The following is a 14249-nucleotide window of genomic DNA, read 5'->3' as shown; positions in this document are numbered from 1 at the left end:
CGTAAGCAATACCAACTGCCCTAGAGCGAGAGATGGAAGGAGGCGATTCAAACAGACTACTGCCATCCAACAAGATCCAAGATGCAGAGATGACAAAAGGGAACTACCGCTACTTCATACAGCTTAACCTCCCATCTGCCCATCAGAACCAGGTCAGGGGAAACCAATACATTTTCAGATGTGAATGAGTTCGAGGTTTCTAGGACAAATAAATCTCATGTCAGTTAACAGAGTAATGCTAGTTAATAGGTTATCTTTAGATGCTAGACTAATTGAGAAATAAATGAACGTTAATCAATAAGCCTAAGATCTAAAGTACGATCTCCCTTAAATAAGAACTAATACCACATTACTTCACAATCTTCCCTGGTGCTTCTTAAACTGTCAACTGTTGAACGGTGCAGTAATATATTGATTCTACCTGGTCACATGTTATCCCTTTTCATTCGTGTTCATCGTTATTCATTGTACTCATCATCATATTCTTCATTCTGTTCATTTGATCGTTTATTCATTTATTTTCAGAATAGAGTTATGTAGTTAGGCTAATAAATATAAGTTATTAAGAACTTGATCATTTAATTTGTGTGTATATTAAATAATAAGTCACTACACCAGGACAAGAAGACTGTTGCAGCCCTGAGATTGAGACTTAATTGATTAATATCAAATTTGAAGTTTTCCCTGCTTTTTCCAAAATTGGTTGGCGTCCTTACTTAAACTAATTGTGTCTTGTGGTTTAAGCTGAGTGCCATCCCTCCTTCAATAATAATCCATACGTTTATAATTCAGTTATTTATAACCGTTACATATTTTGATATTAATTAATTAATATCTATTCAATGACGCTACAGTCTGTCTCCTTGTACTGAGCGAACGTAAGCTCAGAATTGAGAAAATAAACATCCTGTTTCTGAAAAGGAAATGTGTGAAATATCAGCTAACATGAAACTATGAAGGCTGGCACTTAAATATGGCTGCACAGAGCAGAGCAGTGCAGTGCGGATGCAAATGGAAACCACATGATGCTGATAAGCTCACCAACATTTGGTGGCTGATGTTCAACGTTTACTGAAAGAGAATTATCACTTTCATATGTGTGATTGTGTGAAAAGTTTTTTGATACTATCAGATAGAGGTTAACAGTAAAAGTTATCAGGAAACTTAAATGAAGTAGGAAAAGAAAAGATAGAGGGTATTTATTTACCTTTGCTGACCGTTATAAGGAACATAAACACAACAATGTATTTACGAAGTGATCTCCAGCATTTCAAAGTTTCCATGAGGTGTAGAGGAAAGTCTCGGAGGCTCATTCTTCAGCGTGTGAGAGTCCATACATTCAACCTGCCTTCATGTAACTCACTTGTCTTTCTCAGAAATGTCAGAGAGGTTTCATGTCTCAGTTTATATGAACTGCAGCAAAAACCAGAAGTGTCAGGGGCGGGGGGAGTTTTGTGTTTGACACCAGACAGACACAACAGCCATTGTGAAAGTGACAACTCTGAAGTAATTTTGCTGATTTCCTTTTTTTTTTTGAAGTTAATTTCTAGGCTTCCTGTCAAAGACAAACTGGAGGAGTCTCCAGTAGCAGCATTTTTGTTTATTTGACCTTTCTACAAACCACAAATACGTTGAATCCCTGCAGTTTCTGAACCAAAAATACTTTTCACATCAACATTTCTGTATACATATGTGTATACCACCATTATAGTGCTTTAACCACACTTGGTGCTTTTGCTGTTTCAAAACTGCAATCTCAATTAGGCTATGTTTAGCTTAAGAAAACAAAACAACTTGTCACAGCCCGGCTCAGAGACTGGAACAACAGGGAGATAACGAGCTGGCAGCCAACAGAAGCAATTTATTTGTCTTGCCAAAAACAAGTAACCCAAGGTTAGCATTGCTTTACACAAAGACAGCAACAACTGTGGTGAGCCAGTCAAAAAAGATTTCCTTTTAGAGCCACCGGGTGCCAACTGGAGAGGGTATTTTAAGGCAGAGCCACACCGGCACATGTGTGGCTCATCCTGCTGACGAGCCTCCAATCAGCATCTGTAACAAAAGGAAACACAACCGGGGCACCTAGTGTATGATAGGAGGAGGGTCGTCACAGTTAGGTTGATTGTGTTGTGACCTCTATACACAGGCAGGATAACAGAGGAGAAGGTTAGGGCAGCATATGGTCCAGGTTTCCATACTGAAATAGACTTTAGACTTACTGTTTGATTTGTGTAACTTTGCATTTGAATGTTTTAAATCTGTTAAATTGTGATGTGAACAATGTTCAACTATTTCAAGTGTTTCTCTCAAGCTCATGTTGTCTTTGAGCCGTTCATTCTCATGCAACTCTTCCTCACCTTACATCCTCATTTTTTATCCCATTTCCCATTTATACAAAGATAAAGTTTCATATCAAATCACTTGCACTTTCAAAAAGTGACTTCTGTACAAGAGGAGCGCTGGAGAGGAGTAACGGATTTGGTGCAGATCACTGGTGAGGAGTAAAAAAAAAAAAAGAAGTTTCTCCATAACTTCCCTGAACAAATGTTATTCTTTGTCTAATACACAAAACAGGGCAAATGCTTTACAGACTGTATTTGTTTGCACTTCATTTATTTATGCACGACAAAACTTTTGCAGGATTTGCAGCCATGTTGCTCACCCTGGAACAAAGTCATCTGGATAACTTCTAATTGAAAATACTGTAGAACTTTTAAATATTGAATTCTCCAAGAACTGAAGAAATTAAAACAATAAAGTGTCTTTGCAACAACAGCACAAGGCTGTTAACCTGTCTTTTTATTTGCTGAAATAGTTGATCTGAAAGTATTTATGATGTTACTTCATAGAATACAGCATAGTTTACTTACAGTATATGGGATATTTAAGATCTTTGAGGACAACAGAACCAGAGATATTTCAATTTAATTTCCATCAAATATTTATAATCCATACAGGTCACCAATCTATCATAGATTACATTACACATTAATCATTAATCCAATAATATTATGTATAATAATAAAAGACATCATTTATTTTAGATGATGAGGGCCCATTTGTCTGCATAATAAGTGCTTTTACTTTTGACACCTTAAGTGCATTTTGCTGATAATACTTTTGTACTCTTACTTCAGTACCTTTGTGGGGTGGCCCTGAGAGCAAATTTAAAAAACACCAAATTAAGAAAACAAATGTCAATAGACAAAACGGAAGGTAATTGGTGGGACACTAAAAAGTAATGCACACGGCTGGGACTTTGCTTGTTGCAATGGTTTGTGGTTTAATAATCTGTTTATGTTTCGTCTGTTTGCATGTTTTTTCTTACTTTGCATACATTATGGTATTTCAACTTTCAATTATGAAAATTAAAGGAATTTTACTTGTTGTCTAGGTTTTTATACTCATCGCTATGTTTACTTAGAGGATCTGAACGTCTTTTTCACCACTGTTTGGGAGCGTTCAACTTCTCCAGCGCCATCAGTACACCAGTAGGCCTACATGGCACAGTGGCGCCACCCAGGCGCCAGCATTCGTTGGTACAGAGGAGGGACGTGCCGCAAACAACCGGTAGGAGAGACCAGCACCGTATTCACCACGGTTTACCACAGGACCTGAGACAGACGGCTGTCCTCTGTCCCTGCCTGATAAACAGACTGTTCCCATACTTAAAAAAAAACATGAACAGGCCAATCGTGCCGTTGGCTTTCTGGTAACATCACTGAAAATGCTCCATGCGTGTTGCTCTGTGCTAGAAGATGGCGGAGTCGGATGGCGGGGATCATGCTTCGAAACATCCACAGAGCAGGTGAGTGAAGCGGGTTGAGGATCCGGAGCGTCCGCGGTGGTGGACCCCGGTCCCTCGGTGTTACCTTGTGCGAAAGCCTTCACCGCTCCGGGACTGCAGCCCCGTTCAAGCCCGCTGGAACGTCCCGGAGTAGCGGCTTGACTCCGGGAAACACCGAGGAGCTGTCCCGGGCCTCCACACTGCCTGCTCTTTATATCTATGAGTAACGGTGGAGATAAAGTGAGGATGTAATGTAACAATGGTCCGTTTAGAAAGTCGCCTCGTGTTTAGTAGCAGGTGAACTTAAACATATTTGTTGACTACTTGGCAAAGCGTTTCCTCTTATATTTTAATGTCTAAGTTAATACTTTCAACAGTTTTTGGAAGTGTCGATGCCATAACGGCCCCCTAGTTAATGTTATAGTTATCATTAGTTTATCTACAACAGAACACATTCAAAGTTAGGTAACAATACTAGGCCGAACAACAAACACGTTGATCAACAAAGTTGCAAATTGTGAACAGAAATGTGAAAGTGGAAGTTTCTCTTTACTTGTTTTTATAACCCCCCCCCCCACACATATTTTTAATAAAATCAGATGGAACACCTTGACTGTTGATACTGGGCCTTTGATGCTAATATCAACGTTTAGAAAGTTTAAAAATCTAAGTACAATATCGGCCTATCAGCTGACACAAAATGTTTTTGATCACTTCAATTTGGCTGAATTTCCACAGTAGATAAGCCACAATAGGAAAATCACATGTGTGAATGATTAAATTAATGATGGCTCGTTAACTTTTACTATTGTGTCAAGTCAAAATGTCTGCTGTCACAGTATGTAAATAAAACAGGAGGCTTAAGTTGAAAAATAAAGTTGTGTGGCTTTCCGATGGATACACTTTTGAATTGGCCTGAATATAAGATGACCCACCTTTTCTTGGCAGTGATAATTTGTTCTGACTGCACACAGCACATCAAGAGCCCTTCACACGGGACACAGTTTGCAAACCATTAGAAATGATGGGTTTCAGAGCGCAGTGGTGCAGTCAACGTGTTCGGTGTAAAAAGGTCCTTTACGGTACACGAGCCGTCAGAAAACTCCTTCCAAAACCCTTTCATTTTAATTTCAGAAAACGCATTATAAAACGATATGAATTAGAAACTCACTAGCTAAGGCTACAAACAGCCCATAATGCAACACTCCTTTAATGCAACAGCACAGGGAACAGTACTCGCTCCATTCAAAAAGAAAGAGAGAGCTCATTTTTCAAACGTAACACGAATACCACATATAAGGATACAAATATTGTATTTGGGCTGATGCCTTATGTAATAACCAAACTGTTTCTAAACCACTGCAAAAAAAAGTTTGGCCCCTTAATGATATCCAAGGTGATACCGGTGGATCAACTGTTAAAATATGCCCAACCAATTATCCTTTGAAGATCCAGTCCTGCCTATTAGTAAAGTTCAGTCCAGATGGTGAATGCTTCTTCAAACACCAGCCTGAAGTATTTTCATTCTGAGAGTTACTTTTTACCCACTCCAATCAGCCAAAGCAGGCTTAACGTCCCTTTTCAGATTTAGCTAATGAAACATCGGGGTTTTCTATCAACAACCACGTGTTCATTCTGCACACTGAGATTGCGTTCATACTGTACGTACATGTGGCAGTCATGCCTCTTACTGACGGATTTGTTTCTGTTGTGCAGCAACAAATAGTCTAAACAGAGCGGTGACATTTTTATTGATAGCGGTGTTGTTTCTTTCCTGTGTGCAGAATTGCTCTCACTACAAGACATTGTACGCTACAGATTGAATTTCCTCTTGGCTGACTGAGGCAGATCAGATCAAATTCCCATCACAGTATTGCTGTGTGCGTCTGCGCCTTGAGTTAACATGATATCCACATATAGATCACATTTTAATGTTCGTGAGATATACAGCCTGCTCGGCCTGAATATTACAGCTTCTAACTCTATACAATATATTTAAAATTGAACAAAGTCTCCTAGTTCAGTTAAGAATTGAAGCCATGGAAAGCCATGGTTTTATTCTGAAGGATCCCTTGGTTAACTGATTGTGACAAAGCCCTTTTTTCTTTCTTTCCAGTATGGCTAACAAGAATAGCACCCTGCGCTGTACATTCTCCACCTCAAGCCACAGTGCCACCCTCCTCCAGGGCTTGTCGGTCTTGCGGGCTCGGGGCCAACTACTTGACGTTGTGCTGGCCATCAATGAGGAGCGCTTCCAGGTCCACAAAGCTGTGCTGGCCGCCTGTAGTGATTACTTCAGGTCAGTCTGAATCCCAAGACTTCTCACCGTCCATTTACATTTTTATATTGGAAGCACTTATCCGATGCTCTTATCCAGAGCAATTTACACTGAGTGCACTGTTGAGAGTATGCTGCAGTTCACAGATCAACTATGTTAAAAGCAATTCAGTTTGCGGGAGGAAGTTAAAGGAGGGAGGACAACAAAATACCAAATGATACACTCACTTGTGCTTGTATTTAATTTTAATCGGAGCCTTTGCACTTGACTTTACAGAGTTCCTAGTGATTATATACACTGTAGGAACATGCATTCCAGAAATGGGAAGTGAGGACATTTTGAAATGAGATTATTCGACACAAATTGGATAAATGAAAACAAATGGGTGACATAAAGATGTAGCCAAATATACTGTACACTTTTCCACACTTTTCTCATTTGATAGTTTTCAGTTAATCTGCCACGGACTAAACAATAATCCATAAATAAGAAAGCTTATTCGCATCATATAAGTGCTCTGAGAAGAAATGGACTTATCGTGTAGTTCACCGACTTGTTCTTGTGTTACAGAGCAATGTTTACCGGAGGCATGAGGGAGTCAAATCAAGATACCATTGAGCTGAAGGGTCTGTCCGCCCGTGGGCTGAAACATATCATTGACTTTGCCTACAGTGCAGAAGTCACTTTAGACCTGGACTGTATTCAGGATGTCCTCGGGGCAGCTGTGTTCCTCCAGATGGTCCCCGTTGTGGAGCTCTGCGAGGAGTTCCTCAAGTCGGCGATGAGCGTGGAGACCTGCCTGCACATTGGCCAGATGGCCACCACCTTCAGCCTGTCCTCCCTGAAAGAGTCGGTGGACACCTTCACCTTCCGCCACTTCCTCCAGATTGCGGAGGAGGAGGACTTCCTGCACATTCCCACGGAGCGCCTCGTCTTCTTTCTGCAGAGCAACAAGCTGAAGAACTGTAGCGAAATCGACCTCTTCCACGCCGCCATCCGGTGGCTCCGGTTTGACAAGTCGCGCCGTGCTCAGGCCAGCGGTGTCCTCTGCCATGTGCGCTTCCCGCTCATGCGCTCCTCTGAGCTGGTGGACAGTGTTCAGACGGTGGACATCATGGTGGAGGACGTGCTGTGCCGGCAGTATCTCCTCGAGGCCTTCAATTACCAGATTCTTCCCTTCCGACAGCACGAGATGCAGTCTTCGCGGACGGTCACGCGTTCTGACGTCTTGTCAGTCATCACCTTTGGCGGGACGCCCTACACGGACAACGACCGCACAGTGAGCACCAAGGTGTACCATCTCCCTGACATGGCGTCCCGTCAGTTCAAAGAGCTGTCAGAGATGGAGACGGGGTGCAGCCACGCCTGTGTTGCCGTACTTGATAACTTCGTGTACGTCATCGGGGGACAGCACTTGCAGTACCGCAGCGGCGAGGGGGCGGTAGACAGCTGTTTCCGCTACGACCCGCATCTGAGCCGGTGGCTGCGCATCCAGCCTCTGCAGGAGGCTCGCATCCAGTTCCAGCTCAACGTGCTGCACGGACAGCTGTACGCCACCGGAGGGCGCAATCGATCTGGCAGTCTGTCGTCTGTAGAGTGTTACTGCCCGAAGAAGAACGAGTGGACTAACGTGGAACCCTTAAAACGCAGGATTTGGGGTCACGCAGGGACTCCCTGTGGAGAAAAGCTGTATATCTCAGGGGGTTACGGCGTCTCGTTGGACGACAAGAAAACTCTTCACTGCTACGACCCGGCGTCGGACCAGTGGGACTTCAGAGCCCCAATGAATGAACCCAGAGTGCTGCATGCCATGATCAGCACCAGGGACCGGGTGTATGCGCTGGGCGGCCGCATGGACCACGTGGACCGTTGTTTTGACGTGCTTGCTGCCGAGTATTACGTTCCAGAGAACGACCAGTGGACCACCGTCAGTCCCATGAGAGCAGGCCAGTCTGAGGCAGGCTGCTGTTTACTGGACAGGAAGATCTACATCGTCGGGGGCTACAACTGGCACCTGAACAATGTCACGAGCATCGTGCAGGTGTACAACACAGAGACGGACGAGTGGGAGAGGGATTTGCACTTCCCAGAATCCTTTGCTGGCATCGCTTGTACGCCAATTATTATTCCACAGAACACGACACAACGCTAACCATCTGACCTGCGACTGTGAAGATTTTATTCCTCGTGCTCTTTCTGCCGGCCATTGAGTCAACACAAGGTGTGAACATTATGTAAGCTACTGTGTGTGTGTGTGTGTGTGTGTGTACTTGTTTTGCTTTTGCCACAATGTGTTTAATCAACAAGCTTCTAAATGACAATTTGAAAGGACTGTTGTGAAGTTAATGTTCAGAGTAACTTCCTGTTGGAATTCTTAATTTATTGAGTGGTAATATTATCTCCAGATGACCTGTGAAGATACAAGTTCTCTTCCGGAACCTTAATTTTTTACACTTCTTATTTACATATTAATCATAATTTGGTCTGTAAAACTTAGTGTTATATTTTTACCATTCAAGGGCTGAAGTTACAGACCGAACAAAGTGTGTCATTTTATGTGTGTGTTTGCGAAGGTATTAACAGACGTCACCTTTATGATGTTAGACATTTTGATTGTACAGTTGTGACTGTTTTATTTGTCTGCTTTTTATGTTGTAAAGTTTTTTTAAAATGTTATTCAAACTACTCTTATGTCTCCTCAAATGTACTTATCAACAAATCACAATGCACAGTAATGATTGCACAAATGAACACAAGTAGTAGTTTGTGTTTAGCTTGGAATCGCATACTCCATGTGGGCGTTAATGTTTTTTATTTTTATTATTGCCCTTGTGTTTCCTGAGCTGAAACCCCCCCACTGGCACACTAATTGTTCTCTCAGTCAAACCGGTGTGGACCCCTTAAGGCAGCTACATAAATCATTCATGTGTGTGTTTCAGTTGTAAAGTCGGTGTCTGCTGCTCTTTATGTTAAACAAGTGATAAATCTGGTGTACCACATGCTTTTGTATCTTGACTAAAATTAAGGGACACGGGTGATTTGCATTAATGCAGGTTAAATATTTAAACTATTCTCAAAAAAATCTAATTTCCCCAGAAAAGCTACCTAAACTATCCATTTGCCGCGTTTAATGCTGGCTCGTGTTTTTATTTTATTACCTTTTAAAGCTGTATATATCAGACATCTGATTCTGCTGCTGAAGTCACCGTTATACTTAATGTGTGTTGAAGGAAGGAGGAAGCTGAAGTTCTTGTTTTTCTTATTAAATGTCATCATCCACATGATTGTGTCCATTTCTCCTGTTGCCTTAGTGTGTATTTGTCTTACCTGTAAAAGCACATTATATTGTTCAAGTGCAATATAAAGGAAACTGCTGTTGTCAAAGGGGAATGTAGACATTTGTAAATCTTGATGTGCATCCTTTAATAAAGGTGTATCATGTTTCAAAAAATACCCTTCCGGAGCTTTCTCTGATCTCTTTTTGATACTGCAGGATGAAGTCAACTGAAGTATAATGCCTTTCTTTATAACAGGTTGCTTCTATCAACAGACTCCCAGCATACACTTAAAGGGAACATTTTTGTGCAACAATTATTTTCTTGATTGATCCATTTCAAAATGCCGGCGTTTTAGAGACCTTGTTTTGTCCAACCAACCGATCCGAACAAGAATATATTCAATTTGCAGTGATGTAAAACAGAAAGGCATCAAACCCACAGCATAAGCATTTGTTTCCATCTAATATACACGAGATCATTCAAACTCAAGTCTTTTCTGTTCTGCTCTCTGTCAAAAGAGTTTGGGCCATGTTCTGAGGAAATCTGCTCAGTTAACTTCTCAGTTCAGACAAACAAAACGTTTGTCATTGAAGGTTGAAATGTCATTTTTTTATCCTTTCAAAAATTCCTTTTGGATCTACGTACAGTACATACAGTTTTGTCCCGTTTGCCTCTCACCCTCTGTGAGACAAAGGCTCTACTTTTGCTTAAACTATATCACAAACCAGATTATTAAAGGTGTGAATATATTGCATCACCAAAACACGGACGCACGACGGGCAACAAGACTCCCTGTCCAGCGGCACTGGGTTTTGTGGTTATATGGTTTAATGACTAGGACAGCCCAGGCTCTGTAACTGTACTAGCTTAACTCCCTTAAATAAAATACGTTCCTTTGGGAATTTGATCAGTGCTTACAGTTGCAATATTAAGTATAGCGGTGTGTGACATTTTTCATACCATTGCTTTCTCTTGACCAGTGTTACATAATGTATGTAAAATTATTAACATATTACACTGGAAGCTAGATGTCCAAAACTTAAATAGCAATATATTTTGGTGAGTATAACAAGAACTTTTGAAAAATATTAAGAGTTGGATGTATTCTGTAAAGCCAGAATTTGATAATCTGGTGGAAATGTCAGCGAGAAGGATGATGCTCAAGCTACTGAGCATCATAGACAATGCTTCTCACCTTCATCTTCTTGAAGCATAACCAGTGTAGAAGCTTGACTTGACAAAAACAAGAACCTTATTTGCACTAATTTCAGTACATGCAACATCTTGGGTACCAAATAATCTTGCGCTATCTTTCCTCTCATCAGCTGATGGCAAAGACATCGACTGTTGTGCCGCTGTCCGTGCGTGATGACGACCCCATAAGGCCCCTGCGTGGTGTGTAGCGTAACATTCCATTGAGAAGAAGAGGGAAAGATGGCGTCCTCTAACAATCCTCGCAAATTTAGCGAAAAAATCGCTTTGCATAATCAGAAACAGGCGGAGGAGACCGCTGCGTTTGAAGAAGTGATGAAAGACTTGAACATCACCAGAGCCGCACGGGTAAGACCTGCACAACCGTTTTGTTGCGTCGCCGTGTGGCAGTTTGTCGAGCGCTGCGGAGATCACTCTAAGGGATGCTAAGTAGCGCGAGATAAAGTTAATATTAATGTCCGTCGCTACATCAGTTCAGCACCACCAAATATATGTCCCACCCTGCCTGTTTAAATCGTGCTAGCGGTTTTCAGCTGTAACGAGCTCCTCGTGTGCATCGTTAACTAGCTCAGCTAGCTCGATGGAGCTGTGGATGATGTGCACCTGTGCAGGTTTGACCAGTCACTGCTGTCATCTCGTTAGCAAACGCATCTTCTGACATGTAACGTTATTGAACTGTAGGTTATAACAACATGTTGGGGGGTGGGGGGGGGGGGGGGAAGTCGGCTGCTAGAACCTCAGTAGGAGCTCCTGCTCCGTCAGGGCTAAGTTAGCATGTGTTTTATCCAGTCAGCTGTTAACCAGCTGTGATGTTTTCCTCCCCGTTAACCAGCCACACTCGTGTACCCGTCACATTAGCATGTTAGATAGCTTTTGTTTTTAACAAGAAGCTAATTTAAGACTTGTGGAAAATAAATGCAGCTCTAACCAACTCATGTCTATTATTTATTTATTTATTTATTTATTTATTTATTTATTTATTTATTTTTATTTTTATTTTTATTTTTTTACTAGCTTCATCTATACAGTTTAATTTAGTTAATGTTAAGTCAACTTTGTCCCATCAACGGTAAACAGTTGCCTTAAAGGTTGCAACTATTTATTATTTAGTCAATTAATGCAATAATTGATTTTCATAATTAATCATTCATGTAATATGCAAGTATGCCGAATGTTTTGGTTCCTGCCTCTCAAATGTGGTGATTGACTGGTTTTAATAATACAATTAATGTCTTTGGGTTTGTGACTGTTGATTAAAGAAAACAAGCAATTTTAACACTCACGAGACTACATTTTATAGACAAAACAATTGATTGAAAATATTATTTACTGATTGATTGGTGATGAAAATGATACAATTGCAGCCTTAGTTTACTCAATAAAGTATCAGTAAACAGGTAACGGAGGTAGACGCACTGCACTAAAAGACATTAAACAGAAGAAAGCAGTATGTTTGGATTTCTTACTTAAAAAATGACTGGAAACACTAATTAGTTATCACATTTTTGCTCACCAATGCTCTGCTGAGCAACTAATCACACTGAATCAACTAATTGTTTCTAGTAACCACAGGAGGAGGAACATCTTGAGCTTGAGGAAATGTTTGAGCTATTTGTTAGCCAGATAGCTGGAAGTGATGCCCACTGTAAGACACTTATCGCACAATGCGTCCGTGTATAGCTGAGCTGTACTGTAATTAACTTCAGGGGAAAAAAAACAAAATTAACCAGTCAGTTTTGTGGTCTCTGCCAGATTTCTTTCTGTTGCCATCTCAACATCAATCCATTGCATTTGTTCAGATCATTATCAACGTCATCATTGGTGAAAGAGGACTTCGTCACAGTGTTTTTGTAATAATACTAAGACATGTGGCTCATGTACTCACCAGGTGTGTCTCACATGGAACGACTGTAATCACACCAGCTGTCAGTCACATCAGCTGATGTGATTTTTTTTTTTTTTTTTTTTTTTCTGCTATGAAAGATGTCGTCTCGATTGTTCATAAAACAGCCAATTTGCCTGTCTCATCGTGTTACGTCTGTCAATTAATGGACTCATTCATCTTTCATTTCACCAGTGTGGACTACAGGTCTCATTCATTTTTAGCATCACTTTATTTGTGAGTCAGATCAATCATTCACTCATGCTTTCATGCAATTTTACTTTGCACAGTTGCAGTTACAGAAGACCCAGTATTTGCAACTAGGGCAGAATCGTGGACAGTACTATGGAGGCTCACTGCCCAATGTCAATCAGATTGGAAATGGCAACATTGACCTGCCTTTTCAGGTGAGCCCTTAGCCTCTCTCGGCTGGTAAATCAATGGTTTGTTCTCGATCAGTGTACCTTTCTTAGCTGTTGGTGATAATATTGGACATACAAAGGTTGCAGTTATTTGTAGTATTGGTGAAAGATTGGCTCAAAACGGAGAAGTCTGCAGGCTTAGCCTTGGCTATGACGGCAGTTAAGTGTTCAGAAATGAGCTGCTGGTCAGAGCTGCATAGTCGGACCAGATTTAATCACAGTTCAGGAGCGAAAATAAACCAGAAGTGTGTAAAACAAGGCATACCAGTTCAACCCTGCAGTGTAATTTGGTTCCTAAATTTCAAAGTATGTCATTGCTTGTCATGGCTTTCCATCTTTAAATACATTTGCCAACTCGAGCATCAGTATGGGGGACCCATGGCTTGACTCATTTTGAAATAAACACATATGCACCATTAAATCCTAAGACATTATCCTAAGATGTAGTTTTGTTGCCTAAGTTAGCTGTTTCGCTGTCCTCATTCACATGCTGTGTTCATTCTAGAACTCTGTGCTGGATACCAGTCGGACAACTAGACACCACGGGCTGGTGGAGCGGGTTTACCGTGACCGGAACCGCATCACCTCTCCTCACCGTCGGCCGCTGTCCGTCGACAAACATGGACGCCAGATATCCTTTTTTTTTTTTTTTTTTTTTTTTTTTTTTTTTTTTGGAAGCATTAGGTGTTGAGGATGTTTTGATTTCGTTCATTATTGCTTTAAGGTTTCATAGCCTGCCTGCTTGAACATTGTTCGGAGGTTTGCATGTTTAGAACTACTTACTGGGAACCCAAAATACAATGAAATCCCAGGTTGTTTTTAAAGTTGGAATGATAAACATGAGCCTCCAGCTCTGGCTGTTTGTTTACATTAGCCATGCAATGCTATACAGGGTGGGCTAACATGACTTACATGCTACATTCAATAACCAACAAACAGCCAAAGCTTTTTAGTCAAAACAAAGTCTGTAATTAGAACGTATGACTCTGAATGCAGCCTTAAACTGAAACGAGTCGTGTCCCAAATGTGTTTTAAAGAATAAATAATAAAATCTATTTACATTTGAGACGTTGGAGTTAAGCAGCGTAGATTTGGCTGTGTTATCACAGTTTTATATTTTGGGCTAACGCATAACAAAAACCACCAGATGTGGTGATAAAAAGATGTTGAACAAAGGGTGAGGAAAATAGTTTATTTCGCTTCATGTATTGAGAGCCTGATGTTGAATGATGCAATGCAATGTGGTGTATTGTCACACTCCTGTTGACCGGGCTATTCATAGAAGTATATTAGATAACAAGACACTGACTGAAGCCTTTTTAGCAATTGGCTCTCAATAACACGTGTGTGTGTGTGTGTGTGTGTGTGTGTGTGTGTGTGTGTGTGTGTG

The 14249-nt window shown here is 41.0% G+C and overlaps 3 protein-coding genes across 7 annotated transcripts in view; 2 read left to right on the top strand and 1 right to left on the bottom strand.

Annotated features, from left to right (window-relative positions):
• The window catches only part of il12rb1 (interleukin 12 receptor subunit beta 1), a 13740-nt gene extending 12349 nt beyond the window's left edge, over positions 1-1391 (bottom strand). Inside the window, exon 1 of one of the 2 annotated variants that reach the window (XM_031859810.1) lies at positions 1208-1391. In XM_031859810.1, coding sequence (XP_031715670.1) covers positions 1208-1313 — 106 coding nt within the window. In that variant the 5' untranslated portion in view covers positions 1314-1391. The remainder of the gene's footprint in view (positions 1-1207) is intronic. The other variant, XM_031859812.1, reaches the window with a different exon arrangement.
• A 2134-nt stretch (positions 1392-3525) lies between these two features.
• klhl26 (kelch-like family member 26) lies at positions 3526-9516 on the top strand. Its single transcript, XM_031859379.1, has 3 exons — positions 3526-3808; positions 5904-6086; positions 6636-9516. Exons 1-3 carry the CDS (start codon positions 3759-3761, stop codon positions 8215-8217), a joined length of 1815 nt encoding a protein of 604 aa, XP_031715239.1. The 5' UTR covers positions 3526-3758; the 3' UTR covers positions 8218-9516.
• Positions 9517-10728: 1212 nt separating this feature from the next.
• The window catches only part of crtc1b (CREB regulated transcription coactivator 1b), a 12026-nt gene continuing 8505 nt past the window's right edge, over positions 10729-14249 (top strand). For 2 of the 4 annotated variants that reach the window (XM_031859705.1, XM_031859703.1), the window contains exons 1-3: positions 10729-10903; positions 12728-12844; positions 13365-13490. In XM_031859705.1, the coding sequence (XP_031715565.1) occupies positions 10778-10903; positions 12728-12844; positions 13365-13490 (369 nt within the window). In that variant the 5' untranslated portion in view covers positions 10729-10777. The remainder of the gene's footprint in view (positions 10904-12727; positions 12845-13364; positions 13491-14249) is intronic. The other 2 variants (XM_031859704.1, XM_031859706.1) reach the window with 2 other exon arrangements.

The sequence above is a fragment of the Anarrhichthys ocellatus genome, unplaced genomic scaffold, assembly GCF_004355925.1.
Source record: "Anarrhichthys ocellatus isolate YVR2014 unplaced genomic scaffold, GSC_Weel_1.0 scaffold22, whole genome shotgun sequence".
Taxonomy (NCBI): Eukaryota; Metazoa; Chordata; class Actinopteri; order Perciformes; family Anarhichadidae; genus Anarrhichthys; species Anarrhichthys ocellatus.
Note: the sequence above shows the minus strand (reverse complement) of the source record. Positions and strands in the feature narration are given on the sequence as shown.

Excerpts from the sequence above, each read along its gene's own strand:
- klhl26 (XM_031859379.1), top strand. The coding sequence starts at position 3,759 with ATGGCGGAGTCGGATGGCGGGGATCATGCTTCGAAACATCCACAGAGC. Across the intron at positions 3,809-5,903 it reads TCGAAACATCCACAGAGCAG|TATGGCTAACAAGAATAGCA; the intron begins GTGAGTGAAGCG and ends CTTTCTTTCCAG. Across the intron at positions 6,087-6,635 it reads GCCTGTAGTGATTACTTCAG|AGCAATGTTTACCGGAGGCA; the intron begins GTCAGTCTGAAT and ends CTTGTGTTACAG.